The sequence below is a fragment of the Quercus robur genome, chromosome 9 (assembly GCF_932294415.1).
Source record: "Quercus robur chromosome 9, dhQueRobu3.1, whole genome shotgun sequence".
NCBI lineage: Eukaryota > Viridiplantae > Streptophyta > Magnoliopsida > Fagales > Fagaceae > Quercus > Quercus robur.
This window is the reverse complement of record NC_065542.1, coordinates 15,896,598-15,911,241: the sequence shown is the minus strand read 5'-3', so window position 1 is coordinate 15,911,241 and position 14,644 is coordinate 15,896,598. Positions and strand designations below refer to the sequence as shown.

At 35.4% G+C, this 14,644-nt stretch overlaps 3 protein-coding genes and 1 non-coding gene across 5 annotated transcripts; 2 read left to right on the top strand and 2 right to left on the bottom strand.

Moving 5' to 3' along the window:
* LOC126698313 (protein IQ-DOMAIN 23-like) lies at nt 1-4,148 on the top strand. Of its 2 annotated transcripts, XM_050395459.1 has the most exons (4): nt 11-571; nt 2,077-2,277; nt 2,700-2,777; nt 3,205-4,148. In XM_050395459.1, the coding sequence occupies exons 1-4, from the start codon at nt 230-232 to the stop codon at nt 3,958-3,960; spliced, it is 1,377 nt and encodes a 458-aa protein (XP_050251416.1). In that variant the 5' UTR covers nt 11-229; the 3' UTR covers nt 3,961-4,148. The 2 variants fall into 2 exon arrangements, with proteins under 2 accessions (XP_050251417.1, XP_050251416.1); XM_050395460.1 differs by lacking the exon at nt 2,700-2,777 and having other exon boundaries at nt 1-571.
* A 5,384-nt stretch (nt 4,149-9,532) lies between these two features.
* LOC126699466 (putative non-specific lipid-transfer protein 14) lies at nt 9,533-9,921 on the bottom strand. Its single transcript, XM_050397302.1, has one exon. It carries the CDS (start codon nt 9,919-9,921, stop codon nt 9,556-9,558), a length of 366 nt encoding a protein of 121 aa, XP_050253259.1. The 3' UTR covers nt 9,533-9,555.
* Nucleotides 9,922-10,149: 228 nt separating this feature from the next.
* TRNAV-AAC (transfer RNA valine (anticodon AAC)) lies at nt 10,150-10,223 on the top strand. The gene has a single exon. It is a non-coding gene; the product is annotated as a tRNA-Val (tRNA).
* A 92-nt stretch (nt 10,224-10,315) lies between these two features.
* LOC126699465 (RHOMBOID-like protein 3) lies at nt 10,316-13,891 on the bottom strand. Its single transcript, XM_050397301.1, has 5 exons — nt 13,370-13,891; nt 11,727-11,890; nt 11,238-11,401; nt 10,756-11,006; nt 10,316-10,613 (listed from the first exon to the last, which is right to left on the bottom strand). Exons 1-5 carry the CDS (start codon nt 13,663-13,665, stop codon nt 10,499-10,501), a joined length of 990 nt encoding a protein of 329 aa, XP_050253258.1. The 5' UTR covers nt 13,666-13,891; the 3' UTR covers nt 10,316-10,498.
* Between the last annotated feature and the right edge of the window lie 753 nt (nt 13,892-14,644).

The window sequence follows — 14,644 nt, the reverse complement described above, 5'->3', positions numbered from 1 at the left end:
TAACCAAACCTCCTCAATAGCGCGTTTACCGACTACTCAATCCCCCCGCACATATCTCTCTACATATAATCCCCACTCCAAAACTAAAAAAACAAACCAAGTTCTGTGCTCAGTTCTCAGCTTCTTTCATAGTTCCAAAGTTCCTAAAAAGTTCCGATACTCTGTGTCTATTTCCAAAACCAAAAAACCATGTTTTCTTTACTTAACCCTCGGACCCATTAAGCTGCTCATGGGCTTTCTCAGCCGGCTCTTCGGATTCGGGTCCAAGAAGCCCAAGAATCCGCAGCCGCAAAAGGAGAAGCAGAAGCGGAGGAGCTTCATCGCTTCGCTAAACAGCAACTCCCACAAAGGGACGCCGTCTCGGCACCAAGTGGATGACCCCAACAAGCACGCCATAGCGGTTGCTGCTGCCACCGCTGCGGTGGCGGAGGCTGCTCTCGCGGCGGCTCATGCGGCGGCTGAGGTTGTCAGACTTACCAGTAACGTCGGGAGAAATACCAACGTGGCGCACCGGCTTTTGACGGCGGAGTTAGCTGCCGTTAAAATACAGTCTGCTTTTCGTGGCTATCTGGTTAGTCTCTTTCATATTCCGTTGTTTTGTTAGTTGGAATTCAGTTTCTTTTTTTCTGTTTTTTTTTTCCAGAACTGCCCTTCAAATGTTCCTAGAATTACGTGAGTAAATAAAATTACTTTTGTCAAATTTACCGCATCGAGTTTACCGAGGCGGTGGACTTATTGGCCTGAGACATAAGGTAATGACGTAAATTCCGAAGTAATGGACTCATTAGTCTGAGACGTAAGGTGCAGGTAAATTTGGATGGTCATTTAAGTCTTAGTCAAGGTAAACCAAACGGAGAACATGGGTCAAAAAGTAGTTCTGAAAATTTCATGGGCATTTGTGGAAAAATATAAATTGAAAAAAAATGAAAGTAAAACGTGAGTCATTGGGTTGGTACTCTCTAATTCTATTGCACCGACAGGAATGGCTGAGAGTCATTTCATTATCAGACTTCTTTTATTTATTCAAGTATAGATTCCCTGTTGTACAAGGTGTTTCACTGTAATGTTTGTTTCGTGTACTTTGGTGTGTGGACTGGTCGCTGCTAAATTTTCAAATTCTCGGTCGGAGTGTTTTTCATGTGGTTTTAGACTAAATCTTGTGTGTGCGCATCACACGCGCCATTTTGTCTGTAAAAATTCATAATTAAGATGTCCTTTATTTAATATTTAATAAAAAAAAAATTATCCATGGTTCCATGCATGTTGGATTATGATTGTGGGAGGGCATGTGAATCATTTTATAACAAAAGGTTGGCACAAAGCCACTAATAAAGTGAGTAATTGAGATTTTATGCTTAGCTTTCATTAGAAAACCAATTGCCTCATCCAGTAAAATTTGTTGTTCTCGAATAAAGAAACTAAGTTCAGATTCTAAAGAGTGATTATTATAGAGCAAACATCATTAGTTTTAAAATCCTATGTATCCATTAATAGAAGTAATTAATCATGGCTTTGCATATGTTGTAAATGGCCACCATACTTTTTTATTTCTTGCCATAATTTGTCCAGAATCAAGAGTCTTGGTAGGTACTAGCTGTACTCGAATGACATTAGCAGATCAAAGAAATGACCCATGTCCCTGAATATTTTTGGTGCTATTTTCATGGTTTGCACCACAATTTCAGCTACTATTTCCACTAGATTCTTCACTTTAGTTTACTTTTTCTTGCTGTTTATGTCACATATCAAACAGAGCTAATTTGTAATAAATGCTTATTTTATTGAGGGTATGTGTGCAAGTGGGAGAGAGAGAGAGAGAAAGATAATGATTTCATCCACAACCCTATACCCTTTTAAATATCCATGCTAGTCTGGTTCAAGTATTTTGTAAGTTTCTGCTCTCCCAACCCATCTTTGCTTTTAACTTTGAAGTTTTCTAATTAATATTAAACTGTAGCACTTTTAACCTAACTTTTAGTACTGTGCATCTAAGGCTTTTTTAAAAATATTTTATTTTATTTTATTAACTTGGGAAGGGATTAACCTAACCTTTTTTGACTTTGGGGAATTTGAAAGGCAAGGAGGGCGCTAAAGGCACTAAAAGCATTGGTGAAACTTCAAGCATTGGTGAGAGGGCACATGGTGAGAAAGCAAACTGCCAACATGCTGAGGCGAATGCAAACATTAGTCCGATTGCAGGCACGGGCACGTGCAAATCGCGCACAATTGTCAGAATCCTTCCATTCTAGCAGCAAGTCCTCTCTGTCACGTCACCCTGTAAGTAAAGTTTCTTTTCTTCTTTTAGTTCAGTTGTTAGTTATCCTATACGTGGAGAAATTTGATTTATATGTGGTGTTTTTTTTATATAATGAAAATAAGTGAGTGGCCCAAAGGAGAAGAAAGGGAACAAGGGGAAGTCAAATTGAGCAAATACTAATGCTCATGCACTATGAAATGTCTTGAGATAGGTTGGGATTGATTAAAAAAAGAAATTTTTCTTGGGGGAAATTCAGTTGTTGGCAGCTTGCTCAAGCCAAAATTGAGCATATTAAATCCTCGCTATTGTTAGAACGAAAAAGATTCAAAGTAATGATACAATCCTATAATTCTGTCGCCTAAAATGACTGATTGACGTACTAGAAAATGTCATGTGTTTGTGCATTTAGGTGATGTACATTTTCTATTACATCTTCTTGCAGGTCCCTGCAACTCCTGACATAAATGATTGCCAACTTCGAGCATATAGTTCCAAATTTGAGGGCCCCTCAATTTTGAAGGTATTTATTTGATGCTCTCCTTAGAATTGTGGTTTAGCAATTAAAAAGCGATTTGAAGTCAGAATGACCTCTAGTTTTCTTCTTCTTTTTTTGAATTATTTAATTTCTGTAAATTGGGATCTTTTAAACTGAAGATAAAAAGGCCAATGTAGTTTCAACAAAATGCTTATGTTCCAATATTCCAGCCATGACCCTTTTTTGGACTTCATATGATTGTATCTTGGAAGTGGTGAAGGAAGGTGAAGAAAATATGTTGAATTGCTCAAGGAATTACTTCTCTTCTAAACTTTTTAACAATTTACCATTTTTTTAATGTTTTGAATTGTAATCTCCAACTTCATTTGGCTTTTGAATGATAATCCAAATGCCTCATAAGTCTTCATTGCACTAATCATTTTCACTGCACTCTTTGTTCGCACACACATAGAGATGTGGTTCAAATTCAAACCTCAGGGACATCATCAACCTAGACAAAGCACATGGTAGTTCAAAGTGGTTAGACCATTGGATGGAAGAAAGTTTATGGAACAACCGCCGTGACATTTCATTAAGAAATGGACATGCTGATGATGAGAAGTGTGACAAGATTCTCGAAGTAGACACTTGGAAACCGCATTTGAACTCCCAAGAAAGTAAGAGAACCTTTCAGACATCACCGAATGTTTTTGCTTCTGATTATAATAAGGAGAGCTTTATGACATACAACTCTCCGTCAAAACACTCAACAAAAGCTCCAAATCCAATTCCTAGTCAGGCTACACCATCTTCTGGGGGAGTTTTATCTCTTGGCTCCTTCAAACTAGGAAGAGATGAAACAGCTTTAAGGACTGCTGACAACAGCCCACAAGTGCATTCTTTGTCATCCAGGCCTGGAAGTAGTGCCAGAAGAGGTCCATTCACACCCACAAGAAGTGAGTATGCGTGGGGCTATTTTGGTGGGTACTCAGGTCACCCAAACTACATGGCTAACACGGAGTCCTTTCGGGCTAAGGTTAGGTCACAGAGTGCCCCAAGGCAAAGGCTAGAGTTTGAGAAATTCGGTTCAACAAGGAGATCTGTTCAGGGGTTGTGGGATGCGGGGATTGATTCAGATAAGAGGTTTGCTGAACAAGCTGAGTACAGGTACAAAGCTTATTCAGCCTCTGGTCAATTGAATAGAGTTGGGAGTGCTAATTTAAGGTGATTCCACTTGTTGTAATTTTTTTTCTTCTATGTATGGCAGCAATGCTAGAGTTGTAATTATGTGATCATGATTTTTGTACCTGTCCATGCACAATCAAAAGTTGCCAGAAACTTAATGTTTTAAACTGTATGTTCAAACATAATCATAGTTGTGCTTATATATATATCTCATCATGGTTCTAACTAAAATCTAATGTTGATTGGTTCATTGCTCATGGATCTGTCTACCACCTTCCTACAAATGGTTGTGATATCATCATTACTTTTAGCTCCAAGCTAAAGTTCACTTTGCAGTTTTCTTTTCCTTTTAAGTCCAAATAGAAAAAGCATAATTGAGTATATTGCTATCAGTGTCCTTTTTATAGACCCCCTTGCACAATGTGTCGTGTTTCACTAGTGCAATCATTCCTCCAACCCTACGCACTCCATGTAGATTATTTGGGGAAATGTACCATAGAGCTGACAAAACCAATTTTTTTTGGAATTCACATGCACTGGTATGGGACTATTCATCTGTGAATATGGTTGAGTTCCACATCAGACAGTGGTCACAAAAATGAACGGTTGAGAAGACATTATTGCCAAATTCATTGGCTTATGTTTTAAGCTTAAGATAGTATCCCACACATGATATGTTAAACCTTACATGAAGACTCCCCAAGGTATTGGTTATCAGTTCAAACCCAAATCTGAAACAACTGTTGTCAAAGCCAATTGTTCCATAGGACAAATGTGCAATGTGATTGTTCATGTGTATTATTGATAGGTAAAAGTTCCACATCGGTTTAGTTTGCAATTTGTGTGTTGCACAAAAATGAATCATAAATCTCTTATGACTAATGAGTTTCTTCACATGCATGCCTTCTTGCTTCATGAATACAGAACTTGATGCCATGTTGATCTTGGCCTTTGGCTGGCCACGGTTACTTTAATAAGTATCGTTGATTTCTTTATGCCCTTCCCAAGTTTGAACTACCATTTGTACAAATAAGAATCCCCTTCATTACATGATTCCTTAGTTAAGTGTGCGTTGGAATAAAAATGCAAATCTTTTTCTTACTGGTTAGGCTGAGTACCAGGTCTTTTCATTCGATAGTATAAATATATCTCATTTTATAACCAACAGATAGTAAAGTTTAGTACACAATACCAGTCTTTTTGCCCTGAATTGGAGTCACTGATTTTTGCTTTTACATACAAAGAAAGTTTAAAATTTTAATCCAATGTTACATTGTACTCGCCCATTTGAGTTGGATTTCACAGATTCCTCTCACTCATTAACTTTCGGTGGCCTACACATGGGCATTTGTCCCATAACTAGTTTGTCCTAATCAACTAAATAACAGTGACAAGAAATCTCATCAGTTCCTTGCATTAAATAGAGCAAACTAGCAATATTTCTAGTACCCGCAAGGAAACAAATGCAACCTTGGATACCCATCACAAGCCATACAGTAAATATTGAGGGTATGATATGACACTGGTTATGACTTATTATGAAAGTGATGTTGAAAGAGTAATGTGGGAGCAGCACATAACCGGAAAAAAAAAAGTTGTTGGATTGTGCATTATATTCTCTTTTTGGACCTTTCTGACTCCAATTTTGGCCCCTAGTAATTATAAAAGAGGGCACACACAAAAACCTTTTTATTAGTGGTTGCATCACGTGAAAGCAAAATCTTTATATAAACTGAAATGTGATTTAGCATGATAGCTAGTAATATGTCCAAAATCATTTCACTTATCAATCATAATGAATGGAATTACTAGACTTGTGAACTGTTCTCCATCATTTCTTGCAAAGCAGCATTTGAATTGGTTTGGTACGCAGAAATAAAATAAGACCAATATGTTGTGCAGTGTGAGTGATTGGGGCATGCACCAATGGACTTGAACTGCTACAGTATTATTTTAGCTTGAAGCATGTTAGTATAGTTAGGGTCCATTTGCTAATGTTATTATAGTAATATTGTTTGTATTTTTTTGGAAATATGTGTGGGTGAAAAAGTGTATAAAAATACGTGTAATATTGTTTAAAAATTGAAAACTATTGTTTAAATGCATGTACCAAATAGACCCTTAATTACTCAAAATCTTTTATGATTGATTGTTTGAATTAGAACATCAGGAGGCAATTGGTTGCATCGGTCAATGGATCAAACCAAGGTTTAAATCTTAAACAAATTTGATTCAGTGCAGTGAATCTTGACAGTTATGTTAGAAGTATTGTGGATCTTTGTAAAAAGTAAAGGGACAACTCAATATCTTTATAAACAATAAAACAATTGCTCACGCTACATAACCAAAAATAAAAATTATGTGTGGAATAATTACAATTTTTGTCTCTCTTTTTCTTTTAGTAAAAAATTTGATGCTTCTTCCAACCACACAATAGAATCATCAACATAAAGAACTTGCTTCATGCGGCCTTGTTTTGTCATATTAAATATTTTGTGTGTTTGAATGAAATATATATGATCATTCGTGTCAGAGAATGGCTTTGTTTTGTCATATTAAATATTTTATGTGCTTGTATGAAAATATATATGATCATTCTTGTCAGAGAATGGAGAGGACAATAAATTTATTTATATAAAGAAATTTCTACCATGGTATGTTAAATAACTTATACATTGCAAGATGAGCTTCAAATGTCAACATAAAAAGGCTGTCATGTACTCAGGTTAATTATTTAAAAGCTTAAGAAAACAATAGTTATAGCAATCTCCTAATTTTCATTTGACTTAAAAATTAGTCTTTCAATTCAAATTATATCATATCAAAACAATAAAATTGTGTAATTCACTCAAAATTAAAATACTAATATTGGTCGGGGGGTGGGAAGAATACAAAGAAAGATAATACCAAAAATCATTAAATTAAATAAAAATTAAGAATAATAATATTGCCTTTTGTCATCTATATTTTTAATAAATTCATTTTTTTAGAGAGTTTCAATCAATGACATCCGCTTCTGATGATAGTTCTTTATCATCAAACCAAAATATCAATCGATTCTTAGTGTCGACGGGGATTGAACTCAAAATCTCTTATTCAACCATTAGAGACTTTACCAATTGAGCTAATTGGAATCCACTAATAAATTCAATTTTAGAATAGGTGCTCTCAACCCAAACTTGTATTTTTCCATTTTTAAGTAAGTGAATTGAAATGGGTAGAATCAACCAAAGTGGACCGAATTGGACAAAACTGGACCAAAATAGACTGTATTGGACCGAATTAGATCAAGTGGATAGAACTTAGAAGTGACCGAATGGACTGATGTACACCGAAAGAACCAAATTTGACTGAAATGGAACCAAATTGAACCGAATTGGACCAAACTAAACCAAATCATTGGCCACATCACCATTTTTTTTTTTGATTTGTTCTTCTAATTCTTTGATCATATTAAATATATTAACCAATTGAATTTACACATTCATCTCAATTTTTTTTTCTAATAATATATTGGACAGTTTAATATATTTATTATTTATATTATAAAAAAATTAGAGAAATAAATCAACAAAAAAATTGTGATATGGTCGATGTCGATGATGTGACTCAATAGGAGGGTGATAACATTAGATGTTATGATTCAACTTTTATATATTATAAAGATAGATTAGATGTGCATACTTCATTACAATTTATAATGGATTTCGTTTCACAAAATCTAAAACAAGCTTGTTTAGGATTTTTTCGAAGACCCAATTTGTGATAATGAATTTGCAAATGCAATTGCTGTGTGAATTTGTGATTTGGCAACTTAGTCGATCAAATTTATGGGCATCCAGTGAGACACTTGCAGCACAAAGGTATGTATCTTGGTTGCATGCATGCATCTACACATTTTAACTTTTTAAGATCCTGATGGATCTGTATTTAGTAAGCAAGCAATGCATATATTTAACAAGATAAAGTTCCCCATTTATACAAGATTGACATAGGTACTTAATGCTAAAAGCATCACTTATTTGCATCATTGAAGATAACCTGAAACCCTCTCTAGCTGAAGACAGGCTTCTTATTTGGTCTTCCTTCCATATCTTTGATCGAACTTCATTCTTATCATCCCAAGTCAAACTATGCTGCAAGATTCATGTGAGATTAGTAAGTGTTAGAAACCCTGAGATGAGAATAACATAAATGGGCTAGGAAAGTTTGTACTTTATCTGGACTAGGCACTCTTATGTCAAAACTTTCCACTCCTAAAGCTGGCCCATATTCAAAAATCATTTTCATTGTGGTGCTTGCTTTACGGTTAGAATGGGGCCAAATATGGATTAGCCTATTAGAGAAACTTCTAAGAATACTCACATTAGGGAAAAAGTACAAAAATTTACACAATATAGCTTATATCTCACATGCATGACACTGTATTATTGTGTAAATATCCAAACTTTCTACAGTAACCTTATATATTTACACGGTTATCGTAGCTATGTAAATCATTATATTTTTTTATTTTATTTTCTGTCTCTCTTCATCTGCACAGCCGATCAACCATCCACCCACCACCACCCAACCAGTACAACCCACCACCACCCAACCATTGCAACCCACCACCACCATTTTAAAACACATAAAAATCCAACCACAATTTCAATAGAAAATCAAAACCAAAATCAACAAAAAATCAAACCCAAAATCAATGGAAATCAAACCTGAAATTAATGGAAAATCAACCCCAACATATCAAATGAAAAACCCAAAATAAACCATCAACGGAAAACTATCAACCCAAACCCAAATCATCACAGTCCCGTGTATGCTATCGCTGACAAATATGGACTAGCCTCCATAGCCATTGCCATGAAAGAAATCTAAGAAAAGGGGAAATTTGAGAGAGAGAGAGAGAGAGAGAGAGAGAGAGAGAGGTTGAAAAGATTGCAATGAGAGTGAGGCAGAGAGTTTGAGAGAAGGGTTTTGCTAGTTTGGGATGAGAGAATGAGAGAAGGAACGTGTGAGTTTGAGAGATATTTTAATAAAACAATAATAAAAAATATATAAAAAAATATTATTTAAATAAAAGAGAGTGTATAATAGATAAACTGATGTGGGTGTTCTGTAAAAGTGACTATGTAAAATAAAAAACATAGGTTGTTACGCAAAAAAAGACGGAAAACTTTAAACAGACTGATGCGAATGCTCTAAGGTTAGCCTACTCATTGGTCTAGAAATGTAGGCCTAAAGAGTTGGATAAGACTCTTAATAAACCATCAATGTTGGACAAGAAAATATATTTTGCATTAGATATATCTTCTCTTTTTTTATATATAGGAAAATGCTTTGCTACATGTTGCTTTCTTTTTGCTCCTACATCATTATGCAGCAATTGTTGCATACTAGTATTTAAGTTCTATATATTGTAGGAAAGAAAATCTATATATCTCATAATATATATATATATATATATATATATATATATATATAAAAAGGAATTATTGATGATAGACGGGCCGGGCTGTGAATATATCCTCCTGTTTTGAAATAAAATGTCCATATATTTAATACATGAGGTAATTATTAACACTGGACAATAATTCAGGAGTGCATGTGTGTTCTATGAGAGAGAGAGAGAGAGAGTTAATTACAAGTTGCAATCGGTGTTTGGATCAACGGTGAAGCCGAAAGAGACTCCACAAAAGCCCGGCAAGGTAGCAATAGCTGTGCCATTGGGATTATAGGTGGTAATGACATTCATCAGGCATCTACAAACATATCTTCGACTGTCGATAGAGTTGGAAATAAGGTCCAAGCTCATCATGGCATCACAACATGGTGATCCTGGAAAAGGATCTGGCGAACCATACGTGATAAATGTAGAGCAAGTTGAGACTAGTGTTGTCACAGCTGAGCACTCATCAGCAGCAGATACTAATGAGGCAATTGATAGTAACATCAATAACCCAATAATCTTTGGTACATTTTCGCTAACCATTTGATTGGTTCCCATTTCCTTCTTCTACTATTATAACACTAGTTGCTAAGGATTCAAGTATAATATAGAAGAAAAAAATTTATGGTTGGAAAGATGTTGGGTTGGTGTAAAATGAGGATCGTGTGTCCTTCATCAAGTTTGTGTGAGTTTTATGCATGCAAAGCGTGCATGTGTATCCACAATTCTACACAAATCTTGCACGTGTTACTTACAATTAAAAAATTCCGATTTTGCAAACAACAAGGTGTCGTGGTGTAGTTGGTTATCACGTCAGTCTAACACACTGAAGGTCTCCGGTTCGAACCCGGGCGACGCCACATTTTTTTTTTTTCCTTTATTACCTTACCTTAAAGTTGATCAACATTAGATTGTATTGATTCGTAATACAATAATGCACCAAACAAGCAGATACAATGGAAGAATGACTACAATTTACGCATACATATGACAATTTTAGAAACTATGGCACCAATCTTAAAAGAGTAAAAGCATATACAATACAATAGAGCAAAGATCAATTTCAAAAACAACCATGTGCATTTACATACGAGGGAAAAAGACACTAGAGGAGTAGAAGACCCTTCTAGGAGGCTTAATTTTTATCACAGTTCCATCTGGAAGTGGGTACACAGGTCACATAGTGACACCAGGGGCAATGATCATTCCCATTCTCTCCTCGGAAAAGCATCACCAATGCAACTATAAACCTGCATCATTTTAAGCACAGAAAAAACAATTTAGTGTTTGACAATTCCTAAAACACATGAACTAAATCTCAACAATAAGTAATAAAATCTAATCAATTGACAAAAAAAAATCTTAGTTTTAATTATTGGAAGAGTAACTTACCCAACAATCAGCAGAACAATGGAAATAAACCATAACACGTATTGGTAAGCCTTGTATTTGGTTTTGACAGGAATGCCTGCAGGGAGATTCCGCTGGTCTAACCACCCAAATTGAGGACGGGGAAGCAAAACAAAGCCAAGGAGGAAACCAGTCAAAAATCCACCGATGTGGGCATAATTATTAACATGTGGCAAAATTCCAAGTCCAAGGTTGATGACAATGATGACCAGGAGTGTGATCATAGCTGCACCCTATGGAAGAAATTGAGGAGAGAGAATTAGAAAGAAAAAGAATCAACATAATAACATGAACAAAGATTTGCAACCATTACGTTTTTGAAGTGAAGTCTAAAAGTACACGCAGTAACAGATAGCAGACACACAATGGTATGGAAACAAAATTGAAATTACAACCATGACTAACATAAAATGTTTTGTAACAAGCTCTGTAAGACGCAGCAGCAATCAGATAGCATGACTAACCTTGTTAGTATAAATAGTCCAGTTTGTGATAAGTTCTGAAAGCATTGCTCCAAGAAGCCCAAAGAGAGCGCCAGAGGCACCAACAGAGATGTTGTTTCTAATAAATAAAGAGGAAAGTACACTCCCACCAAATCCTGACAACAAGTAAATGACTCCAATACGAACTGCCAAATTCCAAGAAATATATCAGGTCACAACATCATAATCAAATTAGAAGACAATAAATACTTAAAAGGTTGGATTAGCTCTTTATCATTAATATATATATGAGTCAAGTTCAAATGCTTTTTTTTTACTTTACTACAAGTTATTTATGGAGATTATAACAGGAAAAGATGGGCAACTTTAGCATGGGTTCTCACGCATGGTTTTTCAAGGATTTGGTGAAAAGCTATAAACAATTACACAATGTTTACCAAATCTGACTTATATTCATTAGTCAGCATTATATTATTTATATTAAAATATTTAAAAGAATGAGCAACATACCAAACCCAAATTGCTGCTCAAGGCGTATGCCAATGAAGACCAGGCTCAGCATGTTTGCAACCAGATGAATAACACCAGCATGCAACCAAATGCAAGTGACAAGTCTCCATCCTTGATGCTTCTGAACAACTTTAGTCCACTCAAGCGCTCCCAACCTCTCCAATCTTCAAGAATTACCACAAATGCTTTTAATTGAATCATTTACTTCACAAATGACAGAAAAAGACACCCAAATAATTGAAATGCTTGTACTTTGATCAGACATTCTATCTACTGTATAAACCAAAATTCATTCGTGGATCTCCTTTCAAGACTGAAACTTTTTCTATCATTTAGCTCAAAAAAAAAAAAGACTGAAACTTTCCATCTCATCACTCACAAGAATATGATTTGCCACTTGAAAATACAGAAAAACCCAGTGATCAATCATCAAAAAGGTTTCTTACCAAAAAAATTATTTTGATCAGAAATTCTATTCAATATAAACCAAAACTTCCTGCAAGCCCACAAAAGGACTCGTTTTACTATTTATAAAATCTTTGCCATGGACAACCAAGCTGGACTTTTAGATAGTGTTGTCCTTGATAAGAACTTCAAATTAAATCCAAGTGAACCCAATTCCATCTTAAATCACTAACCCAGATCCCATGACATGCCAGATCAATAACAACCAAAGCATACTACTGAATCGAATATGTTAATAAAAGAACCATTTCACAAGATCTAACAAATTTTACCAATGCAACCGCTAATCACACTCCACAATCCAGAATTAATTTAACAAATTTCCAAGAAAATTTTGTGAGCCAGGAACTAAGAAATGGCATAGTTAAATTTGATTCCACAACAGAGTGAAGGAGAGGCATTGCAGTAGTCACCAAACTCCCAGAACTACAATTCCACGCAGGTAAAGGGCTATAAATCACTTATTCATCACAAGCCAATCCAAATTCTGAAAATTTATTGAAAAACAGCAAATACAGCAATGATTTGCAAAAGATGAGAATTTGGATAGCAATCTAATTACCAAAAGTAAATCATGTTTAACCAATCCAACAAAGTTCCACACTTTCAGCCCCAAAAGTCGAACCAGTCAAAAACCTTTAAAAAAAGCACTCCAAAGTCCAAGTAATCGAAATCATGCCACTCAATAACACTTTTCAGCTAAAAAAAATCTGAAGGAGCAAATATCTATTAAAACTTAAAAGCTGCCTCAAAGAACAGACTCAGTTCTCAAGATCCACCCATATTTCACCTCAAATCATTTTATCAGTCAAAAATAAAATAATAAAAATTAACCTACACCAACAATACTAATTTCATTAATCTGTGAAATCTATCATCAGTTAAAGGTACAAGCAGGAGACACCATGTCATAGAACTGTAACCTCAAAACAATAATATAATCAAAGCGCCCCTATTTGATCACAGTCCCAAATTCGAACCAAAATAGCAAATTCTAAATTTAAAAAGAAAAAGAAAGGAAACAAGAACCAGAAATTGACAAAAGAAATTCAAACAATCACACACACATACACACACCAATTATAACAGTTACCCAAAAAACAGAAAATAATAATAATAATAATAATAATAAAACCCAAGATATGGGGTGTCTTTAGAATTAGAAACGAGTTGCTCACGTTGAAGAAGAAGGACCAAACAAAGGATTGAGCTTGAGAGGCTCAAAGGAGAACCGACCAAGAAACCTTGCCACACAGTTCCCAGGATTGTGCTTGGGACAGTTGTTGAAGTACATGGAAACAAGGAACATAGCTACGTTGGCCACCACGAACACGGGAACCAACCAAGAAGTCCAACGGGTCTCAGAATCATCAATCATATAGGAAGAAGAAGAGAGCGAGTAGCTCCCATTGTTTGCTCTGCTTTTCACTTCCCCTGTTCCTCCTCCTCTGTTTTCAAGATCTTCACCACGCATTTTCTCTCTCTCTCTCTCTCTCTCTCTAGAATTCTTAGAAGAGAATGTGTGTTCGAGAGGAAGATTATGGTAAATGGAGTTGGTGAAGGGTTTAATGGAGTGTGCGTGTTTGTGTCAGAGAGAGAGAGAGTGGGCGAGGAATTTCAGGTTTCTAACTGCAACTGTTTAGAAAGGGAAGTGTGTGTAACATTTGGTGTGTTCAGAATAGGAAACTACTGCTACAACTTTCAGAAACCAGCCAATCGTGGCTTGCCAAGAGGGGAAATGAGTTGGGTTTGTGTGATTTTATTGATGTGGTGGGTGTTTATTGGTTTAGTTGGTTTAGGGGTGCGGTGAAGTGGGGACAGTGGATTGGTGCTTTCTGTACTCGAAGCTTCGCTATTTTTGTGAAGCTAACTGGAAGTTTCGGTTTCGCGGTCATTTTAACTGACACTGCCTTTTTGATACGTGGGAATAGGGTTATTTTAAGTTTTTTGTTTTTGGAAATATTTTTTTGAGGATTGAAAAAGTAATGACAGCTTTTTCAATTTTCGAGAAAATATTTCCAAAAACAGAAAGTTTAATATGTGCCCTAAGGGCACACATTAATCGGACCCTTATTTTTAATCAGGAGGGTTTAACACTAATCCAAAATGCTGCCCAAACCTTTTATAGGAATGAAATGGCCACGATATCCTTACCTGTCCTGCACCATCCCCCACAAGTTTTCCCATGAGAAGATAGATTGGAAAGATGTTGTGTGTGTGTGTGTATATATATATATATATATATTTATAATTTATTTATTCTAATAAATTTACTATTATTATCTTCAAAATATATATATTTTTTTCAATCTTTGGCGCTTAAGCATTTGCATCAATTAATGCAAAATAGAAAAAATTATTAATTTTAAACATGCAATCCTCAAAATTACTCATTAATCAAGTTTAAAATGTGTAAATTTGCAAAATTGCTACAGTAAGATAGTAACGGTGTA